General features: G+C 37.7%; 1 protein-coding gene across 1 annotated transcript in view; it reads left to right on the forward strand.

Moving 5' to 3' along the window:
* Positions 1-27367, forward strand: part of RNF17 (ring finger protein 17) — a 113020-nt gene that overhangs the window by 25919 nt on the left and 59734 nt on the right. Inside the window, exons 7-16 of the mRNA XM_005585492.4 lie at positions 1419-1590; positions 2772-2848; positions 3117-3191; positions 6449-6756; positions 7885-7974; positions 9855-10013; positions 13093-13282; positions 14068-14236; positions 16737-16927; positions 18637-18778. Coding sequence (XP_005585549.3) covers positions 1419-1590; positions 2772-2848; positions 3117-3191; positions 6449-6756; positions 7885-7974; positions 9855-10013; positions 13093-13282; positions 14068-14236; positions 16737-16927; positions 18637-18778 — 1573 coding nt within the window. The remainder of the gene's footprint in view (positions 1-1418; positions 1591-2771; positions 2849-3116; positions 3192-6448; positions 6757-7884; positions 7975-9854; positions 10014-13092; positions 13283-14067; positions 14237-16736; positions 16928-18636; positions 18779-27367) is intronic.

Raw genomic sequence — 27367 nt, forward strand, 5'->3', positions numbered from 1 at the left:
TTTGCCATTATTTCTTCAAATAATTTCTGTCTCTTTTAATGTGATTCCTATAATATATACATTAGTCTGCTTGATAGTGACCCACAAGTACCTTAGACTTTGTTCACTTCTCTTCATTGTTGTTTTTATTTTTTTCAGGCTTCATTATCTTAATTGTCCTATATTCAAGTTGGCTCATGCTTTCCTTCTGCCTGTCCAAATCTGCAGTAGAACCTTTGGTGGATTTTTAAAGTTACAATTACTGCAGGGTTTTCAATACAATCTGTAGAATTTCTGTTTGGCTATTTTATATAATTTCTCTATGTTGATATTATCATTTTGTCCCCTAGATCATTTTTCTGATTATTCTGTAGTTTTGTTTTGTTTTGTTTTTTTGTGAGACGGAGTCTTGCTCTGTCCCCCAGGCTGGAGTGCAGTGGCGCAATCTCAGCTCACTGCAAGCTCCGCCTCCTGGGTTTACGCCATTCTCCTGCCTCAGCCTCCCGAGTAGCTGGGACTACAGGCGCCTGCTACCTCGCCCTGCTAGTTTTTTGTATTTTTTTTAGTAGAGATGGGGTTTCACCGTGTTAGCCAGGATAGTCTCGATCTCCTGACCTCGTGATCTTCCCGTCTCGGCCTCCCAAAGTGCTGGGATTACAGGCTTGAGCCACCACGCCCGGCCCTGTAGTTCTTTATCTATGTTTTCCTTTAGCTCTTCAGGCATATTGAAGACAGTTGTTTTAAGCCTGTCTATTGAGTCCAGTGCCTGCGCTGCTTTGAGAACTGTTTTTACTATTCTGTTTTCTTCCTTTGAATGAGCATGTTTTTCTGTTCCTTTGTGTGCCTTGTGGTATTTTTGTTGAAACTGGGCATTTGAGAAAATAGCCACCTTCCCCAGTCTTTGCAGCTGGCTCTTAATGTAACAGTCCTTCACTGAGTGGTTGTGTGTGCCCTGAGCCTTGAGATCAGCCTGAGGTCAGGCTTAAGATCTTCTCAGATGTTTTCTGAGCATGCATCTTGCCTGGGCCTCAGTGTGGCGTGGCTTTTTCAATTCCCCTGTATGTACAACTGCTTTTATATGTCTTAATGTCCTAAAGAGTCTGAGCTCAGATTCTCCTCCTGGCCTTAGATGGTCTATTGTATGTCTCTACTTATGATCTCCTGCCTTCTACAAAATTTGCTTTTCTCTAATTAGCTGTAATACATTTTAGCTGTAATACATTTCAGTTCGATTTAATACCTCACTTACCATGTTATATGTTAATTTTATCAACAAGTAGAAGTACCCTTTCAGATAGAGTTCAGTTACTGTGTGCCTCATTTAACCGTATTATGTAAAATTCATCAACTACTGAACTTACTCTTCAAGATACTATAGATCTGCTTTTCTGTAAATATTTATGAAATACTGCAAAATAACTCTGGAATCTTAAATGAAGGAAAAAGAACTTGTGTGAAGAATTTGCAAGAACTACTGATGATTATCTATCAAATTTAATAAAGGCTAAAAGCTACATTGAAGAGAAAAAAAATAATTTGAATGCAGCTATGAACATAGCAAGAGCATTACAATTATCACCTTCTCTGAGAACGTACTGTGACCTGAAGCAGGTAATTTAATAGTTTACAATGTGAGTTATGTCTGTGGTAGCTTATTTTACATGCTTTGGAATATATTTAAGACAAGAATTTGTTTTTCAGATTATCCTAACCTATATTATTGTTTAGAATTCTAAATTGATGACAATATAGGTTAGGATAATCTAAGTTATAATAAGATAATGTTTGAAATCTAAGACAAACATTGTAAAATTTATATGGCCTTTTGTTATTTTTGACTAGTTAGGGAAATAGTGCAGTTAAGTCTTTGTAACACTTGATCTGAGAGCAAGTAAGGTGACATTGAGGTTAAAGTTTAGGTTTCGAGGACACCTGAATAAAAAAATGAGGACAAATAAGGGTAGCAAACTGAATGGGACTCTGTTTTGTTCACATTAACAATTTAGGTATGGCTGTCAACTCTTAACTTTAAAATTTAATTCAGAATCCTAGTCAACTTTCTCTTCCCATTCCATCCCAAAATGTGCAAGTCAAGAGACAGCTTCAGCCATCTCCTATCATCTAATCATGTGCCTAAGGGGCAAAATTGGGCAAAAAACCAAAAAATGTTTCTGATAGTTTGACAGGACAAGAGTAATCACAGGTATTTGCTGAGTTCTGCCTCACTCCATAAGGGCACAGATCTTGGCTGTAGTCACCTTTGACTCTTCAGAATCTCACTCCCCACGGCTAATCAGATGTATAGAAGAGACGCCATTAGTTTACCCGCCTCCAAAGTCTCTAACGTTAAATGAAAGGATTTGCCATGACCCTACTTGGCTAGGTGTCCCAGGCTTTAGTTCCAAAACAATAGTAGTCGTTTCCTGTGAATTACACGTGTGACACTAGAAAAAAGTGATAACATTTGGTCTTTATCCTAGTTAATCTAGTTAAGAAAATAGGGCAAAAAAGGAGAAAACACTTGAAGATAGCAGTGCAGTTGCAAAATCAATCTGATCAGTTTTCTCTGATCATGTAACTCTGACTTATTTCTTAGTGTCTATTGTTACCTTTTATACATATCTCCAAAATGCATAAACACTTATTTGTATCCCTTTGAGTGTCCCAAATTGGACCTGAATGCATTATTAATGAAATACCTAAAAGATACAATTTTACTTCTAAAATCTTACTGTTCAGCAATATTTGTGATAAGATTCACACATGAATGATTTTTTTTTTTTTAATTCTAGATTATCCGGACTTTGAAGTTAACATCAGATAGTGAATTAGCACAAGTTAGTTCTCCAAAACTAAGGAACCCTCCCAGGTGAGTAAGTCGTGGTTCAGGAGACAATAACAAGTATAAAGATGTGCTAGAACTTAAATGTATTAAAATAGCAAGTAATAATAAATTGAAATTTTGGGTCACAAATGTTTACCAAGTTAGCAACCAAATTAAGTATAGTCTGTGCTAATTTAGAAAGTTATTTAAATGTTTCCTTTTCAATTCATTAATGTCAGCAACTGATTTTTGTTTAGAGAACTTAGTAAATTTGTATTAGGACATTTATGTGTATGTTAATGTTTTATTATAGGTTGAGTGTGAATTGCAGTGAGATCATCTGTATGTTCAACAATATGGGAAAGATTGAATTTGGGGACTCAGCAAAGTAAGTATAAGCATGGTAACATGCCATTAATGTCTGATAGTACCTACATTATCTAAGAGACAGAAAAATTGATGTTTAGTGTAATTCAAAAGCTGAAAAATAAAGGACAAAATAGTTCCTATAGTTAAATTCTATGTATAATATTTTTTAAAAGGCCAAGAAGGTATCAGTATTCAGCAATATACATGTCAAAGTTATCTTTGAGATTGATTTAGTCAGCAAGCACTGAACACTGCTAGGCACTAACTAACACCCTAGATACTGAGATAAATGTCAAAGAAATTACAATAAGTAGAGGAAGAAGGGCATGTAAACAATAAAATGCATAATTGCTAGGGTAGTGTATGCAGAATTTACTTGAGGTGCAAAGCAAAGGAATGATCATTTCTTCCTGGGGTAACAGGACTTGGAAAGGTATTTTCTTTTCCCATATCTATTAAAATTAAGTAGCAAGTAGAAAGGAGGAGAAAAAGGAAGTAGGCATCTTATGGGCAGTGAATATATGGGCAGTGAAATAGCATGCTAGGTTCAGGGAATGGTGTATATAATTCCATTCTCTATGTCCCCAAGGATACATAGATTCTAAGTCCTAAAGACTTTGTATGCTGTCTAATGATGTTTGAACCTTATGATCCATGCTGTCCAATGTGGTGGCTATTTAAATTTAAACATAAATTAATTAAAACGAAATAGAATTAAAATCCAGTTCCTCAGTTCCATTAGCCCACATTTCAAGTGCTCAGTAGCCACATATCGTTAGTGACTACCTGTCTTATTCTATTTGTGCTACTATAACAAAGTTTAAAAAGAACAGATGTTGTTTATTATTCTGTAATTTACAAAGAACAGGTGTTTATTTGCTTGCAGTCCTGGCGGCTGAGAAGCCCAAGATCAGAGTGCTGGCAGCTTTGGTTTTGGTGAGGGCTCTGATCTCTGCTTTAAGATAGCACCTTGAATGCTGTGCCCGCACGTGGCAGAAAGCATGGAAGAGGGAAAAGGGACAAATAACTGTCCTCCCACGGTGGAAGAGCAGAAGAGCGAAGAAGGGCCTAAGCTAGTTCTGTCCAGACTTGTTGTAAAGCACAAATCCATTCCTGAGGGCACAGCCCTCATTACTTGATTATTAATTTCCCCAAAGGCCCCACCTCTTAATATCACCACAATGGGAATTAAGTTTCAACATGAATTTTGAAACATTTGGACCAAAGCACTGCTATATTAGACAGTGCGGCCTCTTTCCATTATCACTAAAAGTTCTGTTGTACAGTAGAGTTCTAGGCAGTAGAAAGCCACTAAAAGGTTTTAAGCATGAAAGTAAAAATAATTAGATTACATTTTTTAAGGATAATTCTGGTGGCCATTTGGGGGATTATTTGGGGTAAGAGGATGTTAGTGAAGGCTGAAGGATCACTTAGGCCATCATATCGGTAGACTCAGCAAATCATGAGAACTAAAACTTAGCTAATAGTACTGGATAGGGACTGAGAATAGATATGACAAATGCAAAATAGGGAAAATTAATAAAACTTAGTAATGTTTGAATGTGAGGCATGAGGAAAAGGGAAGCATCATCAATGGTTTGTTTACAGGGCTCGCTTTGGTGACTAAGTCGGTGGATTGTGGTATTATTCATCAAGATTAGGAATACAGGAAGAAAAGTAAGTTGGGAGGGGGAAGATAGTATGTTGAGTACTTACTGTTTACCAGCTTTCTGGGGAGAAATATGTACAGCTTAATTGTATATGAATGCTGAAACTTAGGAGAACTTGGACTTGATTCTGTCTGGGTTTAGGGGTAATGAGAATATAGATGTAGAAACCCCCCATAAAGAAGTAAGTTGGTTCATTGTAGGTGGATTGTTTCCAATGGAAATGGTCTCCCGAGAGAAGCGTCACATCTGTTACCTTAGGGAACAAATTAGTCTGGCTCACAGTATTACCATTTCAGAAGCACATAGGATGATGTATACTCTAAGCCAGGTAAATTCATACAAGCCGAGGTCACAGAACTGATGTGTAGTCAAAATGCCAGTTCGTTAACTTAATGGGTAAATACAATTGTAAACAGGGACTAGAACTGAGGAGCTAACTTGTCAGAAGTTACTTTTTTTGTAATCATTTTTGATTAAAGGGAATAAAATTAATCAAATAGCTTAATAGAATTAGGCTGAGATAGCTGATGAGATTCCTCTCCATCAGAGGGAAGACTTTGCCAGAGGAAGTGGAATACCAGTCCTTCGGCTCAGTCGTATTTCTCCATGCTTGGGAGAGCCCTGCCCCAGATTTACTTTTATAACTTGACTTTATGCTTACATGGATAACCAACAACCTTTGCAATCAATATGTTCTTCTTGACATTTTTACAACTTGAATATGGTTACAATCAAGCATTTCTAAGACACTAAAAACTACTCTGCCTCTTCAAGAATCTGTACTGATCTTCTGCTTTACATTTAACTCTGAGAGCTGCCTTTTAAATTCTTTCTTAGTTTTTAGGGAAAGTATTACTGTAACCTGCATGTACTGATTACAAATGATAGTTAAACTACGGGTTTGCACAGTAAGAGCAGGTATTCAAACAGGTCAAGGACAGTACCCTGGAAAGATACTAAAATTTAAAGCAGGGAAAGGGTAATCTGTAAAAGAACTTGAGACGGAGCAGACAGAAGTTGAAGGGGAACAGAAGTGGTGTCGTACAAGTCAAAGCAGAGGTTTATGACACTGGAGCTGATTAATAATGTTGAATGTCTCAGGTCTAATAAAAGTTATGAAAAGAGATATTTAGATTGCAAGGTTGTGTACATATATATGACTCTCAGGTATTTGGACTTCAACATATATCAATTTTACTTAGTTAAATGTATGTCCTCTGTTGGAAGAGGCAGATAAACATGTATCATTGCTAAGCCCAACTGGCTTTGTTGGTTGTTATTTCCACAGTGCCTTGTTAAACAGTGATCTGTGAATAAGCTAAATCCATCATGGAATAGCTAAAATATAAACTTCATGAAACCCAATCTTATCTCATTGTAAAATTTCTATACTTGTAGATTTGATAGCCTAAAAACCACCTGGGTATGTGGAGAAAATAGAAAAATATGGAGTAGAATGGATAAATAACTGGCAGTGGGTTAGTGGCTATTGAATAATCATGCCCAAAAGATTCAGATTAATGGCCATGGTGGAAGTTTCTAGTGACTTATGGTTGTACCATATACCTCTGTATTCATAAGCTTATGTCTCTGCATTTTTAAACAGATGTTATCCCCAAGAAAATGAAATTAGACAGAATATTCAAAAGAAATATAATAACAAAAAGGGACTTTCTTGTTATGATACATACCCACCACTAGAAAAGAAAAAGGTTGACATGTCTGTCGTAACCAATGAAGCACCACCACCTCCTTTGCAACCTGAGACAAATGATGTACATTTAGAAGCAAAAATCTTCCAGCCACAGAAAGACGTTGTTGCAACAGCATCCTCTAAAACCATTGCTGTGTTACCTCAGATGGGATCTAGCCCTGATGTGATAATTGAAGAAATTATTGAAGATAACATGGAAAGTAAGTAAAAATGCAAAAGCAGGAGGGAAACATCTTGTATCTGTAATTAGACACAGTTGGTACCTTTTTCGACCATGCATTTAATGAAACATAATTGCTGTTATAATCTTTTTTTTCTCTTTTTTTTTTTGAAATGGAGTCTCACTCTGTTGCCCAGGCTGGAGTACAGTGACTGGATCTCGGCTCACTGCAAGCTCCGCGTCCCAAGTTTACGCCATTCTCCTGCCTCAGCCTCCCGAGTAGCTGGGATTACAGGCGCCCGCCACCTCGCCTGGCTAGTTTTTTTGTATTTTTTTAGTAGAGATGGGGTTTCACTGTGTTAGCCAGGATGGTCTCGATCTCCTGACCTCGTGATACGCCCGTCTTGGCCTCCCAAAGTGCTGGGATTACAGGCTTGAGCCACCACGCCCGGCCTGTTATAATCTTATTCCTCATTATGAGTTAAAACCTGTTCATTCCATGCCCCTCCCCTCACATTTTCCAGAGCTGGATAATTTTTATTTTTGATGCAGTAATATAGCTAACCTCTGAGGTATAAATTAATATCTGGTTTAATTAGGGTATTTTGAGATTTTTTAGTGTTCTCACATATAAGCCTTGTATAAAAGATATAAATAAATGAGAGAGATGTGATTTGTGGACATAGTCTTATTACTTTCTTTGAATTAAGAACATCTTCAATCTTTGTTATGAGATTTAATATAAACTATCATGATTGTAATGTTGTCTATTTTATAACATTTAAATATATCACAGTTGTATTTAATTACATTTCCCATGTCAGTATTCTTTCCATTAACATGGAGTGAGATACTCTACTATGTAGTTTTACACTGATAGTCTCCTTTAAGACCATTTTTCAAGATCAGCTTTTATTTTCCCCTACCTGTTGTGTATTTTATTGGTTGACTCTCCAGAATTACATTTTTAAAAACACACTTCTTTCCACTGTATTATCATTGTTGTCTCAATTACTTAAGATACCTGTAATAACTTTATTCACTGATACAATGGGTGTTGCCATTCTAGTATTTTGCCAGTTTCAGTACAGGTTTTTAAAAACTAGCATGTCATTGTTAACATTAACATAGTTAGTACAAGTTGTCTTTATTTCTTATTTTGATGAAGCATGCAGCACCGATGATCTTGGGGAGACACCTAGATATCCAAAAAAGCCGCTTCAGAAAAACTCATCTGTTCCTTTTGGATCAAAAGCAGGTACTGTAACAACTGTCTGAGCTTGATGTAGTGGAGTTTACTGTATGTGTAGTAACTCTTACCTCGTGTGAGGTAGTAAGTAAAGTGAATTTCACTGATAACTAAAACATATTACTTTCTAATGTTAAAAGTTTTAATTCTGGGGCCAGACACCATGGCTCACACCTGTAATCGCAGCACTTTGGGAGGCCGAGGCGGGTGGATGATTTGAGCTTAGGAGTTCGAAACCAGCCTGGACAACATGGTGAACCCTGTCTCTACAAAGAAATACAAAAACATAAGTGGGTGTGGTGGTGCGCAGCTGTGGTCTCAGCTATTCAGGAGGCTGAGGTAGGAGGATCACTTGAGCCTGGGAGGCGGAGGTTGCAATGAGCTGAGGTCACACCACTGCACTCCACCCTGGGTAACAGAGTGAGACCTCATCTCGAATGAATGAATAAATGAATGTTTTGACTCTGGCAGAAATATTACCCCCAACAAAAAAATATTTTTTGAGACAGAGTCTTATTCTGTTTCCCAGGCTGGAATGCAGTGGCATGATCTTGGCTCACTGCAACCTCCTCAGGCTCAAATGATTCTCGTGCCTCAGCCTCCGGAGTAGCTGGGATTATAGGCATGCACCACCACGCTCAGCTAATTTTTGTATTTTTAGTAGAGATGGAGTTTCACCATGTCGGCTAGGCTGGTCTCAAACTCCTGTCCTCAAACGATCCTCCCTCCTTGGCCTTCCAAAGTGCTAGGATTATAAGCGTGAGCCATCGTGCCCAGCTAGGAATATTTCCAAAATTTATGCTTCTCTCAGATATCACCCCAGTTGTATGTATTTGTCTTTTTACCTCACCCTAAATATGGGCATTATTCTTTATATTTTCTATTGGATAGTTAAAATGATGCATTTGTTCAGTTTCTGTCATCTGTCTATACTTGGCTATATTCATTTCTACTCCTCCTAGTCTTTGTTTTTTAAACAGTTTTACCATGTAAACATTTACGTCATTCAAAAATTAAATATATATTAAAATATTATGTGAAACTTCCCCCCATCCTACTCCCATTCTATTCAGTGTCTCCATCTCTTCCAGATTTTCCTTATGCATTTACAAATAAACACACACAAATTATTTTTCCAACCTTCTCTCTCCCTCTCTCTCTCTATGTGGACAGCGGGGGTTCTTTTTTATACACAAAATGCAGCATACCACTGTTTTGTTTTTTGCATTCCTTCCTTAACATTATACTTTGGAGATCTTTTCATAATAGTGAAGACACTTGGCTTAAGAAAATTTTCTGACTGTCTTTACCTCTACTTGCCCCACCGAAAAGCCCGCACGTTCCCCTAAATGCTGCTTAGTGCTTCGGCTTTGCCTAAACATTTTTTCACATCTGATTTATAAGACTAACCTGATTTATAAGACTTGGGAGTCAGAGTGGCTATGAGCTGTATTGGTTCTATAGGTAGGGTATAGATGGAAGTGGCTTTTATAGGCTATCCTAGAAACCTAATCATTATCAGTAGGGGTTCTGAGTTCCAAATATGTTCATAAATAAACTGAACTTTTGTAATACAGTAGAGTTACAGCATATACGCAGACTTTAGAATCTTAACTATTACATGGACTATGATTCCACTTATTTAGCATATTTTGCAAGTAATATGAAGTATTTATAGTTCAGGTTACTAAAGAATTCATTGTTGAAAGTGATCCATTTGTTTTATCAATCATTTAGTGCTTGGACTACTTCCTGGGGCCTACGTGCAGTATTCCCAGAGTTCACAATGCCATAAGACACTCTTTTAGAGGCTATTAGCAGTTGTTCAGCTTTTGTGAATTATTTTCTAACTCATGATTTATTAACGTGGTTTAAACATTTTTATCCAGGTTCCGCAGAGCTAGTTTTTGTAAGCCATGTAATAGATCCTTGCCATTTCTACATTCGGAAGTATTCACAAATCAAAGACGCAAAAGTACTGGAGAAGAAGGTGAATGAATTTTGCAATAGGAGTTCACACCTTGATCCTTCAGACATTTTGGAACTAGGTAATGAAATATTAGTCCAAGTTAAAATATCAAATTTATTTAAATATTATAATAACTTGGCCAACCCACATAAGACTTGTTATAATATAGATTTTTACTCTTAAGTTCATTTGTTAGTAAGCATGAAAGTTTTAGGATTATTTAACATAAATTATTTAGGCAAATTAGCTAAGGATTAAGATGGAATGTTGGCGTATTTTTAGAGTGAAATATGTACAGAAACTCCATTACATATTAGGGCGAATTGCTTTTAAAACTACAAAACCTGTAACAGGTTATGTAGCCTGTCCCCTTGTCTCCATGAAGAACTGTGCCTCTAAGATGATTCTTTTTGTGTAACTCCAGTCTCTTGCTCGCCGTTGTGAGTGTTGGGGCTAGCATTGAGCACCTGAGATTCAGGAGACCCGTGGCACCCATTCCCAGTGCCCTACAGAGACTAATAGCAAATTCAGTCAGTCTTTTAATTGTGAGGACATGTGAATTTGCCATGCTTCAGGCTTTTGTTACGAGTATTTTTCTTATAACGTTGTTGACTGAATTTGATTGTACCTTAAAATATGATGAAGCTATGATTCGTTTGTATTAATAGAGTATTTTTCTCATTATGTTAATAGCAGTCAATACCTATGTGTAACTAATACTGAAAGTGTTTTATCTGTCTAGTCTTGATTGATAAGTTGTTTAAAAGTGTGATTCACTCTCAGCTCATCTGTATAGCCTTTCAGGATATCAGAAGAGTAGGATCATCATATACTTTGACAAAAATGAATAGTAATTCTAAAACTTAAAAAATAACATTTATTTTATGCCATGTGAGCTAGGAATATTAGGTTGTTAGTATCTAAGTGGAGGAAAGTGTAGTACTGAATTTAATTTTTGTGGTTGCAGATAATATGTCTAAAATGTAATACATGCCAAAAATAGCTGATTTTCAGAAAATGTTCTAAGAAAGCCAAAAGGCTGTGCTTTAAGTTGTTAATGATAATTATGTTGGCAAGGTAAATATAGCTGATTAAAACACTCATATTTTGAGAAATTAGTGATAAGGAAAGAAACGTGAATTGTTGATTTAGGAAAGGAGAGTATCCTCTTGTTCCCTTTTCCTGCCTCTGTACTTCATTATGAAGAACAATAAATGGCTTCAGCAGACTTTTATCCATTGAAAGAAAGAATAGTTTTATAAATATATACAGCAGGTCTTCAAATAACATCTCATTATAATTTTGATGAGAAAAAATCAATTCCTGGTTTGGGCAAATGTCTGTGTTGAGTTTGCACATTCTGCCCGTGTCTGTGTGGGTTTTTTCAGGTACTCTGGTTTCCTTGCACATCCTAAAGATGCACACATTAGGTTAATTGATGTGTCTACATTGTTCCAGTCTGAGTGGCGGGTGGGGGGTGTGGAGGGGAGGAGGGAGAGAGAGAGAGTGTGTGTGTGTTTACCCTGCGACGGAATGGTGTTCTGATCAGAATGGGTTCCTACCTTGTGCCCTGAACTGCCTGAATAGGCTTTAGCCACCCTCGACTCTAGAATAAGCGAGTTGGAGAATGAATAAATACATATATATTATCATAAAATTCATAAAGTATTTGATAACTATACAAATGCATGACAATAAATCATGCAGTACAAAAGCGCTCTGTGAATCCACCTTATTTATGATTGTTTTTGAACTGTGACGCCAGGAGGTACTCCTCACAATTCTCACTTTGCAAGCTGTAATTCTTTGAGTTAACCCACTACCACTATGACTGCCATCACTCACTGATTCACCAAAAATTGAATAAATATCTTTCTTGTTCATCTTTCTTAAATGTACGTGTAGCTCACACTTGTTTCAGTATTTAATATTAGAAGTGTTTGGGGTCTTTATAAGTTTGATGATATTTTTGTGACCAGAAATACATGTGGAAACTTAACTCTTGTTTATATTAATAAGCCTGTGTGGTAAGATTGGTTTTGTTATGCCATTTTGCTTAAAGTCACAGTTTCTAAGAATGTATCAATGACATTAAGTGGGGATTTACTATATTTTAAAACTAAGAATGTTGGTACAGTAGTGTAGCAAAATAAGAGAAGGGTCACTGACAAACTGACGACCAAACGTTTTGGTAGGACTTAAAAGGCTGCCTATAATGTGCTTTTCAACTATTCCTGTTGTTATTAGTGTATACAGAGGAGATTACACAGCATCTCTCTGTATATAATCAGTGATCAGAGTTTACCAGATTATTTCCAAAATATGTAGTTTAAATGGGCTCTAAGACTACCTGAGTTCTCCTGCTACTTCTTCTAAGTAGCCATGTGAGTTGGGCTAGATTAGTTTTTCTTCCTCAGTTTCCTCACTTATATGATGGAAACACTACCTTCGTAGGGCTGTTGTGGGGAGTAAGTGAATTCAGACAAAACAGAACATTTCTGAGCTCATAGTAAGCATTCACCTGTGGGCCTTTTTTTGTTTGTTTGATCTTCTTTTTTCCTGGTTATTAATTTGTAATCCAACTGGTCCCTGCAAAGGTCTTCCTCTACTGCTGAGTCCTTAATTCATCTTCCCTCTTCTCTGAACACCACTGGGTGCCAATTAATTTTGGCATTTCACAAGCTGCCTTTCATTGTTTTACTCTCACTCTCCTTTACAAAGAGAAGACAATTGTTTCTTCTCTCATTACGAACTTCAGTATGTGTTTGTCAGTAAGTGTACATGTGTACATGCACAAGGACAGATGGTATTGCTTGTAAGTACAGTGTAATTGTGGTAATTTGCTTGTCTGTATTCCTTTCTTGAGCTTCTTGATGGCAAGACAGTCTCATTCATCTTTGTTCTTATTGCTGATGAAGCAGGTCCTCATTAAGTGACTGCTAACTTAGTATTTGGATGTTTATCTCCCTATTTAGCTTGTTTCTGTATAACAGAAACTATCATAATATGCTGTATTATATCTTCATAGCACTTGAACACAGTGGTATATCATCAGTAAATAAATGAATTAAGACTTTCGTGGTAGAACTAACGTGTCTGTAAACTTACTAAATGTCTTTCTTGATAAATGTTGATAATGATTTGTTTCCCTCATTTAGGTGCAAGAATATTTGTCAACAGTATTAAAAATGGAATGTGGTGTCGAGGAACTATCACAGAATTAATTCCAATAGAGGGTAAAAATACCAGAAAACCTTGTAGCCCAACCAGATTATTTGTCCATGAAGTTGCACTAATACAAATATTCATGGTAGATTTTGGAAATTCTGAAGTCCTGATTGTCACAGGGTATGATATTTTATAATATGTATTCTTGGCCTGCTTAGAAACATTTTGGAGGAAGGTGGAGTCAAAGGATAAAGGAAATTAGAGGTAGAGAGAGTAATTTGTCATTCTTAACTTCCAAGACACGTTTTATTATTTTGCTCCACAGTTGTCTTGATACGTAAAATTTTATCATTTACCAGTATTACTAGATGGAGAGCTTAGAAAAGGAATTCCAAACTTAAGTACTCTTCTTATGTCACTTCTAAGCGGGGAATAATACACAAACTAATTCTTTCAAATAAAATGTTACAGTTAGCTACAGATGATTGAGTTAAATTTTTAATCAGACTTCTGTAATTTCATTAATGTTTTTTAAAGTGTCATGCTGTCTGACTCAGTGTCAGTATTTTAAATGGTTTTCTCTGTCTTCTAGGAAAATAATACAAACTGCTATGTTTCTGTAGTAAGGACCAGTATTAACCATAGCATGATCGCTTAGTGGTTATAGCTTTATAAATAAATAGATTTATATGGGGGGAAGTGTCATTGTCTCCTGTAAGCTCAGATTGAATGAATAGATGAAAGTACAAATGTGGCTGAGATTTCATTCTGTGGAGGAAAACAGTCTCTCTGCTTATAGAAGCTAAACTAAATCTATATAGTAAGAAAGTGTGAATTTGGAATATAACTTTCTAAAAAGTGTAACTTAAGAAAAATTATACTTAGAAATGCATACCTTCTGTGGGGGAAAACACATTTAAGTTTGAAACTTTACTTTTAATAAATATTACTTGAATTTCTCCTAGAGTTGTTGATACCCATGTGAGACCGGAACACTCTGCTAAACAACATATTGCACTAAATGATTTATGTCTGATTCTAAGGAAATCTGAACCATATATTGAAGGGCTGCTAAAAGACATCCAGCCGTTAGCACAACCATGCTCATTGAAAGACATTGTTCCACAGAATTCAGTAAGTGAGACTTTATTTTTTCCTTCAGAGGCTATTACAATTGTAGCTATGTGTTGCCAATTAGATTGCTAAGTATAGTCTCAGGGAACCACTAATCTTGGTAAATACATAGTGCATATTAAACTATTATTTCTTTTTTTTTTTTTTTTTTTTTTTGAGACGGAGTCTCGCTCTGTCGCCCAGGCTGGAGTGCAGTGGCCGGATCTCAGCTCACTGCAAGCTCCGCCTCCTGGGTTCACGCCATTCTCCTGCCTCAGCCTCCCAAGGAGCTGGGACCACAGGCGCCGCCACCTCGCCCGGCTAGTTTTTTGTATTTCTTAATAGAGACGGGGTTTCACCGTGTTAGCCAGGATGGTTTTGATCTCCTGACCTCGTGATCCGCCCGTCTCGGCCTCCCAAAGTGCTGGGATTACAGGCTTGAGCCACCGCGCCCGGCCTAAACTATTATTTCTAATAGAAAAGGAAATGAACTTCAGTTTCCACAATTGAAAATATTTTTAATGGGAAATTGAGTTGAATAAGCATATATTAACATAATGATTGGTTAAGAATCCAAGCAAACCAGTAATTTTGGAGTCAACTGTCCAGAGAAATAAGTTTGTGGTGTGGTGTGTGTTTCTCTACAGTATTTTCTTATTTCCATTGCCCTTTATTACTCTATTTAATGGCCATATTGCATTCTGCATTTTGTATTATTTATGAAAATCTGTTCTCCAGCAAGACTGTAAACTCTTTTTTTTTTTTTTTTTGAGACGGAATCTCGCTCTGTCACCCAGGCTGGAGTGCAGTGGCCGGATCTCAGCTCACTGCAAGCTCCGCCTCCCGGGTTCACGCCATTCTCCTGCCTCAGCCTCCCGAGTAGCTGGGACTACAGGCGCCCGCCACCTCGCCCGGCTAGTTGTTTGTCTTTTTTAGTAGAGACGGGGTTTCACCGTGTTAACCAGGATGGTCTCGATCTCCCGACCTCGTGATCCGCCCGTCTCGGCCTCCCAAAGTGCTGGGATTACAGGCTTGAGCCACCGCGCCCGGCCTGTAAACTCTTAAGAGACAGAAATTGTAACAATACATGTTAAGCAGTTCTATTCTTACAAGGTCTGTGAGAGCAGGAGTCTGTCTTTGCTCATCGTTGTATTCCCAGCATTTAGCAGATCACCTGCCACATAGAAGGCATTCAACACATATTTGAAATAACAAATAAGTTAATAAAAAAAGGAAACACAGAAGTAATAGCACTGGTGTTTTCTTTAAAATGGTGTTTTGTTTTTAATTTTCTCTTTTTTAACTTCTTGCATTTTTTACACTGAGTGGATTTTACATTTATAATCATAAAAAGTTCAGAAAGCTATTCTCTTTTTTGTTTTTAAGGAATTTCTGGTTTTGATCATGAATTTACTTTCGATATGGTACTTAAATGTTCAAAGATCAAGATAAAAACTTTTTTGGCTGGGTGTGGTGGCCCAAGGCTGTAATTCCAGCACTTTAGGAGGCTGAAGTGGGAGGATTGCTTGGGTTCAGGAGTTTGAGACCAGCCTGGGCAACATGGCGAGACCCTGTCTACCAAAAATACAAAAATTAGCCAGGCATGGTGATACACCATGGAGGCTGATGTGGAAGGATCGCTTGAGCTTGGGAGGCAGAGATTGCATGAGCTGAGATTATGCCACTGCGTACCGGTCTGGGTGACAGAGTAAGACCCTGTCTCAAAAGAAAATTTTTTTGCCCAGTGAGTGGATTTTTTTTTTTTAAATCACTTAAGTAGCATAAATCTTATGTATTGCTAGTAATGGAAACTGGATTAACTGATGATGATTGTAAATTTTTAAATTTTTTTTAGCCATACCTATATTTTCAAAATTACCTTTTGAATTTTCATCTAAGTGGAAAACAGAATACTTATTTCTTTCATTTTGAGATCTTTGTTTATAACCTTCATATTCCTATCCAAAAGTAAAACTAAATTCTAAAGTAAAACCTCGAGAATATATTTATAAAGTGAAGGTATATGCACATTGCACATTCATAAAGACTGCCCCTAAGTTTGTGGCCCTGGCTGTTTCTTTTTTTCTTTCTTTTCTTTTTTTCTTTTTTTGACATGGGGTCTTGTTCTGTCACCCAGACTGGAGTGCAGTGGCACCATCTGGGCTCCCTGCAACCTCTGCCTCTCGGGTTCAAGCAATCCCCTGCCTCAGCCTCCCGAATAGCTGGGATTAAAGGCACCCGCCACCATGCCCGGCTAATTTTTGTATTTTTTGTAGAGACAGGGTTTCACCATCTTGGCCAGGCTGGTCTTGAACTCCTGCCCACCTCGGCCTTGCAAAGTACCGGGATTACAGGCGTGAGCCACCACACCCGGCCTTCCCTGGCTGTTTCTTAATGTCTGTGGTTGGTTCATTTTGCTCACAGTTGCGTCTGTGGTTGGTACAGACCTAAATCCAGAACATTGTAACATTAGAGACACTTATAATTACTAATTACTATGGAATTTTACTTTTTTGCCCAGAATGAAGGCTGGGAAGAGGAAGCTAAAGTGGAATTTTTGAAAATGGTTAATAACAAGGCTGTTTCAATGAAAGTTTTTAGAGAAGAAGATGGTGTGCTTATTGTAGATCTGCAAAAACCACCACCAAATAAAATAAGCAGTGATATGCCTGTGTCTCTTAGAGATGCACTAGTTTTTATGGAACTAGCCAAGTAAGTAACTTATTAAAACTTAAATATTCTTTGAGATTATAGCTGTAAATAAGTAGCAGACTTTGCCTTTAAAAACCATGTCTCTAAAGTAAACTTAACATACCTGAAGTTAAAAATACTGCTTTTAAACTTTTCTAAGTACAGTTGTTGTCTGTGAAAACTGGATTCAGATCATTGGATTTAAGAAAATAGGCTGGACAGGGCGGCTCCTAACTGTAATTCTAGCTCTGTGGGAGGCCGAGGAGGGAGGATTCCTTGGGGTCATGAGTTTGAGACCAGCCTGGGCAACATAGCTAGACCTCATCTCTACAAAGACATACAGAAAGAAATTAACCAGGCCTGGGGGCCTGCACCTGTAGTCCAGCTTCTCCGGTCAGGAGTGAGGTGGGAGGTTTGTTGAGCCCAGGAGTTTGAGCTGTGCTCTTGTCACTGTACTCCAGGTTGGGTGACAGAGTAAGACCCTGTCTGTAAAGAAAAAAGAAAATTAGAAAAATTAGAGAAATTAAGGTAGCTCAAAATATAAAGTATGTGTAAATAACTAACATCTTTTGAACTCTTGATAACTTTATAAGCAGCTGTATGAGGGTTTCAAGAATTATAGCTTAACTTTTCCTAAATTTTCCTAAATTTTCTAGCCTTTGTAATGAGTTCATGATCACTACCCTATATTTAATGTATGAATCTAGAACAGATGTTTAAAGTTTATTTGTCCATCATTTCTTTTTGTTTGTTTGAGACAGAGTCACCCAGGCTGGAGTGTAGTAGCACAGCCTCAGCTCACTGAAACCTCTGCCTCCCAGGTTCAGGTGATTCTCATGCCTCAGCCTTCCAAGTAACTGGAATTACGGGCACACATCACCACTCCTGGCTAATTTTTGTGTTTTTAGTAGAGACAGGGTTTCACCGTGATGTCCAGGCTGGTCTTGAACTCCTGCCCACCTTGGCCTTCCAAAGTGCTGGGATTACAGACGTGAGACACAGTGCCCTGCCTGTCCATCATTTCTGATGACTTAAGTAACCATAGAGGTAGTCAAAGATTCTAATTTTTACCCTGGATGATTGGGAATGGAACCCAAGCAGGTTCCATTCTAGAAAAATAAAAGTCGTCTTGGAGCTGGAGGGGGCCACAGAGACCCTTCAGCTGACATCACCAATTGCTACCACAGACCACAGATATCAATGTAACACAAAGAACAGAAGCAGCTTTGAATCTAAGTGTGATGTGAAAGCCCAGCTCTAAAGTTTTGAGACTTGATACCTTTTTAACCTGGTTTGATAATTGAAGACAATACCGAGAAATATTAGAAGAAAGAAATTAGAAGATGAATGCTTTTGGTAAATAAGTCAGTACATGTGCAACTCCTTCCTTTAGATCAAGTCACTGAGAGAAGAGAGATTAAGAAAATGGCTTGGCCAGGTATGGTGGCTTACACCTGTATCCCAGCACTTCGGGAGGCCAAGACAGTAAGATCGCCTGAGCCCAGGAGTTCAGGGTCAACCTGGGCAATGTAGGGAGACCCTGTCCCTACAAAAATTAGCCAGGTGTGGTGGCATGCCCCTGTGGTTCCAGCTACTTGGGAGGCTGAGGTGGGAGGATTGCTTGAGCCTAGAAGGGTAGAGGCTGCAGTGAGCCATGATCACACCACTGCACTCCAGGCTGGGTGACAAGGTGAGACCCTGCTTACGCTTTTCATTATGCTTTTAATTAGGTTTAAGTCACAATCACTAAGAAGTCATTTTGAAAAAAATACTGCTTTACACTATCATCCACCTATTTTGCCTAAAGAAATGACAGATGTTTCAGTAACGGTTTGTCATATAAATAGTCCTGGAGATTTCTATCTTCAGTTGGTAAGTATATAATGTGTTTTTAAATGAAGTTTTTAAATTTTAATTAGACGTGTATAACAAGAATGAGTGTCTACTGTTAATTTTAGTTAGAGCAAACATACCACTGTTAATCTTCCGTACATTTAAATTTCTTAGTCGTTGCAACTTCAGACAAGTTCACATGATTATCATAAATTGAAAGAACAGTGAAGGATAATTAATGTATAAATGTTTCTTGCTACCTTCTGAAATCTGGAGACTAGGAAAGCATATAGAGTTAGGAAATAGAAATATAATGATAAAGTTTTTCTAACCTGTACATCTGAAAATTTGCTGATTATTAGGTGTTTTCTGAATTTGAACACAAAATAGACACAGATTAAAGGCATTTTGTATTGAACTTTGGATGTGTGACTGATACATGTAGATAGTAACAATAATAGTTCATCCTTATTGATTTCTGGGTGCTTTATATGATTTCACTCATCATAAGGCCCTTAAGACTTTAAGTGAATTAACTAATTAATCTTTGCACAATCCTGTGAGAAAGACACTGTTGTCTCCATGTGAATGTGGGGACCCTAACCACAGAGATGAAGCATCTTGCAACTGTGTGAAGGCTACACAGCTCTGAAAGGGTAGAGCCAGGATTGACCTAGGCTGTGCAGCCTCAGAACCTGTCATCTCAAGCATGTCAGCACCGCATCACACCGTAGTGGCTCCTCAGATGAGTTGTGGAGTCGGCTTATCTAAGTTAGGGTTTGCATTTATTCCTTTTGTTGATTTTTTACAGTGTCTTTTATGGTAAAATATACCTAACATAATTTTATAGTTTTTAATAATTGTTCAGTATACGATTCCAGTGCCATTAAGGACATGAAGTGTTGTGCCTCCATTTCCAGAGCTTTTTATTTATCTCAAACAAAAGCCCTGTACCTATGAAACAATCACCATTTGTTCTCCCCTAGTCCCTGAGGAACTTCTGTTCTACTTTCTGTCTCTCTGAAATTGCCTATTCTAGGTACCTCCTAAGTGAAATCATATACAGTGTTTCTTTTTGGATCTGGCTTCTTTCACTTCAACTTAATGTTTTCAAGGTTCGTATTATGTAGGATGTATCAGAATTTCATTCATTTATATGGCTGCATGATATTCTATGTATGGATATACTACATTTTGTTTATCCATTGATCTGTTGATGGCCATTTGGATTGTTTCCACCTTTTGGCCTATGTGAATAATGCTGTTATGGACACTGGCATAAAAGTATCCATTTGGGTCTCTGCTTTTAGTTCGTCTGGTATGTATAATATCTAGGAATGTTTGCTGGATTATATGGTAATTTTATGTTTAACTTTTTGGGGAACTGCCAAACTATTTTCCATAGCAGCTGCAGTTTTACATTCTTACCAGCAATCCACAAGGTTCCAATTTCTCCACACCCTCATGAACACTTGGTTTTTTTCTTTTTTTATTATTGTTATACTTTAAGGTCTGGGATACATGTGCAGAACATGCAGGTTTGTTACATAGATATACATGTGCCATGGTGGTTTGCTGCACCCATCCCCGTCATCTACATTAGGTATTTCTTCTAATGCTATCCCTCCCCTTGTCTCTACCCCACAACAGGCCCCGGTGTGTGATGTTCCCTCCCCGTGTCCAGGTGTTCTCATTGTTTAACTCCCACTTACGACTGAACATGTGGTGTTTGATTTTCTGTTCCTGTGTTAGCTTGCTGAGAATGTCCCTGCAAAGGATGTGACTTACCCTTTAAAGTCTGCATGGTATTCCATGGTGTATATGTGCCATATTTTCTTTATCCAGTCTATCATTGATGGACATTTGGGTTGGTTCCAAGTCTTTGCTATTGTGAATAGTGCTGCAATAAACATACATGTGTATGTGTCTTTTTTATTTTTATTTTTATTTTTTGAGACGGAGTCTCGCTCTGTCGCCCAGGCTGGAGTGTAGCGGCTGGATCTCGGCTCACTGCAAGCTCCGCCTCCTGGGTTCACGCCATTCTCCTGCCTCAGCCTCCCGAGTAGCTGGGACTACAGGCGCCTGCCACCTCGCCCAGCTAGTTTTTTTGTATTTTTTTTTAGTAGAGACGGGGTTTCTCCGTGTTAGCCAAGATGGTCTCGATCTCCTGACCTTGTGATCCCCCCGTCTTGGCCTCCCAAAGTGCTGGGATTACAGGCTTGAGCCACCGTGCCCGGCCGTATGTGTTTTTATAGTAGAATGATTTCTAATCCTTTCGGTATATACCCAGTATTGGGATTGCTGGGTCAAATGGATTTCTGGTTCTAGATCCTTGAGGAATCGCCACACTGGTTGAACTAATTTACAGTCCCACCAACAGTATAAAAGCGTTCCTGTTTCTCCACATCCTCTCCAGCACCTGTTGTTTCCTGACTTTTTAATGATCACCATTCTAACTGGCGTGAGATGGTATTTCATCGTGCTTTTGATTTGCATTTCTCTAGTGACCAGTGATGATGAGCTTTTTTTCGTATGTTTGTTGGTCGCATCAGTGTCTTCTTTTGAATAATAGCATTCTTAGTAAGTGTGAAGTGGTGTCACTTTGTGATTTTGATCTGCATTTCCCTAATGGCCGGCGATACTGAACATCTTTACATGTCCTTATTTATTGACCATTTGTGTATCTTTGAAGAAATAGCCATTCTAGTCATTTATCCATTTATTTTTTTAAATTTTTAAAACTTGTTGTTGTTTTTTTATTTTTTAAACACAGGGCTTCACTCTGTCGCCCAGGCTAGAATGCAGTGGCATGATCGTAAGCTCACTGCAGCCTCAATCTCCTAGGCTCAAGGGATCCTCTAGCCTCAGCCTCCCATATTGCTAGTACTACAGGCACACACACCACACCTGGCTAATTATTATTTTGTAGACACAGGGTCTCGCTAGGTAACCCAGGCTGACCTTGAACTCCTGGGCCAGAGTGATCCTCCCACTTTGGCCTCCCAAAGTGCTGAGATTACAAGCATGATTCACCATGCCAAACCCTTTGTCCATTTTTTAAATTGGGTTGTTTATTTTGCTGCTGGATTGTAGGAGTTTTATGTATTCTAGATACTAAATTCTTATGAGATATATGACTTACAAATGCAGTTGATCCTTGAACAAGTGGTGGTGGTGGATACCAACACCTGTGCAGTCAAAAATCTGTGTGTAACTTAATTTTTTTTTTCCTTTCTTGAGACAAGGTCCAGCACTGTTGCTTAGGATGGAGTGCAGTGGCAAGATCGTAGCTAACTACAGCCTGTAACTCCTGGATTGAAGTAGTCTCCTGTCTCAGCCTCCCAAGTAGCTAGGACTACAGGCATGCACCACACCTCGAAATTTTTTTTTTTTTTTTTTTTTTAGAGACAGGGTCTTGCTATGTTGTCCAGGTTGGTTTTGAACTCCTGGTCTCAAACAGTCCTCCTGCCTCAGCCTCCCAAAGTGCTGAGATTACAGGCATGAGCCTCAACGCTCAGTCTGCTTATAACTTTTGATTTCCACAAAACTTTACTAATAGCCTACTGTTGATTAGAAGCCTTAATAATATTTAAACAGCTAACATATATTTTGTATATGTATTTGATACTGTATTCTTAAAGTAAGCTAGAGAAAAGAGTTATTAAAAATCATAAAGAGAAAATATATTTACTATTCATTAACTGAATGTGGATCATTATACAAGTCTTCATGCCCATCATCTTTGTGTTGAATAGACTGAGGAAGAGCAGGAGTTGCTCTTGCTGTCTCAGGGCTGGCAGAGGTGGAAAAAATTCGCACATAATTGGAACTGTACAGTTCACACCCGTGTTCCAAGACTGGCCGTATTTTCTCCCATTTTGTGGGTTGTCTTTTCACTTTCTTGATAGTGTCCTTTGTTCCACAAGTTTTTAATTTTATGAAGACCAATTTAATTATTATTTCTTTTGTTTCTTGTGCTTTTGGTGTCATATCCAAGATGTCATTACCAAATCTGACATCATGTTTCTTCCCTGTACTTACTTCTAAGAGTTTTATAGGTTTAGATCTTTGATTCATTTTGAGTTAATTTTTGTACAAAGTATAAGGTAAGGGCCCAGCTTCATTATTTTGAGTTGGATATCCAGTTTTCCCAGCACTATTCGTTGAAAAGACTGTCCTTTCGCCATTGAGTGGTATTGGCACCCTTGTTAAAAGTGAAAGTTTATTTCTGAGCTTTCTATTTTATTCCATGTGTCTGTGTGTCTGTCCTTAGGTCAGTACTGTTTTGATTACTGTAGTTGTGTTGTAACTTTTGAAATCACAACGTGTGAGTCTTCCAACTTTGTTCTTTTTCAAGATTGTTTTGGTTACTCAGTGTCTCTTAAGATTCCACGTGACTTTTAGGATGGATTTTTCTATTTCTCCAAGAAATACAGTATGATATTGAGTATGATATTATCATTTGCTAATGTATTGAAACACAACTGATTTTTACATGTTAATTTTGTGTCCAGCAGCTTTGCTGAATTAATTTGTTCTGACAAGTGAGAGAGAGGGTGTGTGTGTATGTAATTTGGGGTCATTTTCTCATGTATAAGATCGTGTCATCTATGAACAGAGAAATGTCATTGGGATTTTAATAGGGATTACATTGAATTGTAAATCATTTTGGATAGCATGGACATCTTAACAATTTTAACTCTTATCCATGAACACTGGATTTTTATCATTTATTTAGATTTTATTTAATATCTTTCAAAGTTTTGTGTGGCTTTCAGCGTATCAATTTTTGGCCTCTTTGGTCAAGTTTATTCCTAATTCTTCTTTTAGATGCTGTTGTAAGTGGAACTGCTTTTTAAATTTCCTCTTCAATTTGCTCATTTGCTAATGTATTAAAACAACTGATTTTTACATGTGAATTTTGTGTCTGGCAACTGCGGAATTAATTTGGTAGCCCTAACGGGGTGTGGGTGTGTGTGTGTGTGTGTGTGTGTGTGTGTGTGTGTGTGTAATTTGGGGGAGGTTTCTTACATAGAAGATCATGTCATCCATGAACAGATATGTATACTTTTTCCTTTCAGGATGCCTTTTGTCTTTTTCTTACCTAATGCCTCTGGCTAAGATTTCCGATATCATGTTGAATACAAGATGAAAAAGCAGGCTTCCTCGTTTTATTCCTGTCTTAGGGGAAAAGCATTTGTCTTTGACCATTGAGTTTGATATTATCTGTGGGTTTTTCCCAAATGACCTTTACTATGTGAAGTAAGTTTCCTTCTGTCTCTTGTTTATTGAGTGTTTTTATCATGAAAGGGTCTTCAATTTTTCAGATTCTTTTTTGCAACAATTGAGATGATCATGTTTCGGTCTTTCCTCCTTCATCCTGTCAATGTGGTATATTACGTTGATTTTGGATTTTGTTTTATTTTCTTGTTTGTTTGTTTTGAGACAGGGTCTCCCTCAGTTGCCCAGGCTGGAATGCTGTGGTATGATCTCAGCTCACAGCAACCTTTGCCTCCTGGACTCAAGCAGTCCTCCCGCCTCAGCCCTCTGAGTTGCTGAGACCAAAGGCGCACACCACCACACCAGGCTAATTTTTAAAATTCTTTTGTTTTGTATATTTGAGATCTCACTATGTTACACAGGCTGGTCTCAAACTCCTGAGCTGAAGTGATCCTTTCACATCAGCCACCCAAAGTGCTGGGAGTATAGGCATGGGCCTGCTGCGTTGATTTTCATATGTCATTATCCTTGTGTTTTAGAAATAAATCCCACTAGATAAAGATGTATAATCTTTTTATCACAAATTTGTTTAACATCATTGTTGCTTTGGCATCCATTTTTAGGCCTAACATAAGTTGTTTGAAACCGAGTCATACCACCTCACCTTTGGCTTACTTAAAACTTTCCCTCCCCATGTGGCTGTTTGCAGTGTGGGTCACTTGTTCTACATCTCACTGACCCAGCATACCCCATAGCTGCTTACCACAATAAAACCAGAGTCAACACCAGAGTCATGCAAATAATTTCCCCCCTTTATGCATATTTTCTTTAAATTAGCCAATTCACAACCCCTGCTGGAAAGCCTTAAGAGATAATGCCTGTGGACCTTAATAATAACAGAATTCCATAGATTCACTCTTACCTGTGATTAGCAAAATGCTTCTTTTATTTCATGTGTTTTGTTTTGCTGTCTCTGTGTCTCACCTGACTGACATACACGTACCTAACTTTCCTCCCACTGTCTTAGAGAGTGGCTCTCTTGGTAGGAATAAACCAGACACAGGTCAGACAAGAACCACGAGGGCATCTGCTAGTATAAACAGGTTTCCTGTGAGACGTACACTTGGTCACAGGTCAGGCAACAAGGCATTGGCCCATTCACCAAGGTAAAGAAGTATCCTCTTTGGATTTACTGTAAACATCAGTGACCACCTCCTCTAGAACCTTGTCAGGGCAGGGTAGAGTTCATGGCCACTCTCCAGAGAGAGACCCGAAGACCAAGTTAGAAGAAAACAAAATCTCTTAATATGCTGAATTTGGTTTATTAGTATTTTGTTGAGGATATTTGCATCCGTATTGACAAGGGATATTGATCTGTAATTTTCTTATAGTGTCTTAATATGGCTTGGTTATGAGGGTAATGCAGCCTCTTAGAGTTAGTATTCCTCCATCTTTTAGTTTTTTGGAAGAATTTGAGATGGAATGGTGTTAATTCTTCCGTAAATGTTTGGTAGAATTCAGCAGTGAAACTTATCTGGTCCAGGGCTTTTCATGTGTAGGTGGTTTTTGAATCCTTTTTGAACCTCTTTACTAATTATAAGTCTACTCGGATTTTCTAATTTATGAGTCAGTCTTGGAAGGTTGTGTGTTTCTAGGAGTCTGTCCATTTCGTGTAGATTATCCAGTTTGTTGGCATACAATTGTTTACAATAATCTCTCATAATTTTTTACTTCTTGGCTGGACGTGGTGGCTCACACCTGTAATCCCAGTACGTTTGAAGGCCAAGCTGGGTGGATCACTTGAGGTCAGTAGTTTGAGACCAGCCTGGTCAACATGTCGAAACCCTGTCTCTACTAAAAATACAAAAATTAGTCAGGTGTGGTAATAGGCACCTGTAGTCCCAGCTACTTGGGAGGCCGAGGCAGGAGAATCGCTTGAACCCGGGAGGTGGAAGTTGCAGTGAGATGAGATTGTGCCACTGCACTCCAGCCTGGGTGACAGCAAGACTTCATCTCAAAAAAATAATAATTTTTTTTCCTTAAAATTGATAGTACTGTCTCCACTTTTATTTCTCATTTTATTAACTTGAGACTTCTCTTTTCTAGTTATTCTAGCTACAGATTTGTCAGTTTTGCTGATCTTTTCAAATAATCGACTTTTGGCTTTATTGATGTTGTTTCTTTATCCTGTCTTATTTATTTTTGCTCTAATCTTTATTATTTCTTATGCTACTTTTGGGTAATTTTCTCTTTTTTCATTGTCTTATGGCATATAGTTAGGTTGTTAATTTGCAATATTTTAAAATTGTGTGTGTAGCTGTAAGTTTCCCTGTTAGCACTGTTTTATTGCATCTCATGAGTTTGGTATGTTGTGTTTTCATTTTCATTTGTCTTGAAGCATTTATTCTTTGACCTGTTGGTAGTTTGTGGTGTTTAATTTGTACATGTTTGAATTTTGCAGTTTTTTGTTTTTGATTTCCAGTTTCCTTTCATTGTCATAGAGACAAATACATTTTATGATTTCAATTTTTTGAAATTTATTAAGACTTTTTTGTGGCCTAACATATGGTCTATTCTGAGAATGTTCTAAGTGGCCTTGTATGAAAAAAAAAAAGGTATATTTTACTGTTGGCTAGAGTGTTTTGTGTATGTCTGTTAGGATCTGTTAGTTTACGGTGTTGTTCAAGTCTTCTGTTTCCTTATTGATACTCTGTCTGGATGTTTTATCCAATGTTGAAAGTGGAATATTAAAGTCTTCTATTATTACTATTGGACTATTTTTTCTTTCAGTTCTGTCAATGTTTGCTTCATATATTTGGGTCTTCGATGTGTACTGCATAATTGCTTATAATTGTTATATCTTACTGGTGAATTGGCCTTTTTGTCAATTTATAATGTCCTTTCTCTCTTGTAAGAATTTTTTATTTAAAGTCTGTTTTGCCTGATACCAGTAAAGCCATCTCAGATCTCTCTTGATTACTATTTGCATGGAGTATTTTCTTCCATCCTTTGACTTTCAACCTGTGTATGGCATAAGGTATAAAGTGTGTCTCTCGTGAACAGCATGTAGTTGGATCATGTTTTTTTTTTTTTTAATTCATTCTGCCAATCTTTGTCTTTTAATTGGAGAGTTTAATCAATTTACATTTAAAGTAATTATTGATGAGGAAAGACTTCTGCCATTTGCTGTTTTCTGTATCTTATCACTCTTTTATTCCTCTTTCCCCCATTAGAGCCCTCTTTTGTGTTTAGTTGCTTTTTTCTTTTTAGTATGATGTATTTTTTAAAATCTCGTTTGTAGTTGTGTTAAAAAAACATAAAATTTATTATCGTAACCATTTTTTAGTGTAACTTCAGTAGTGTTAACCATATTCATATTACCATGCAATAGATTTCTAGAGCACTTCC

Source organism: Macaca fascicularis, chromosome 17, assembly GCF_037993035.2.
Source record: "Macaca fascicularis isolate 582-1 chromosome 17, T2T-MFA8v1.1".
In the NCBI taxonomy this organism is placed as follows: Eukaryota; Metazoa; Chordata; class Mammalia; order Primates; family Cercopithecidae; genus Macaca; species Macaca fascicularis.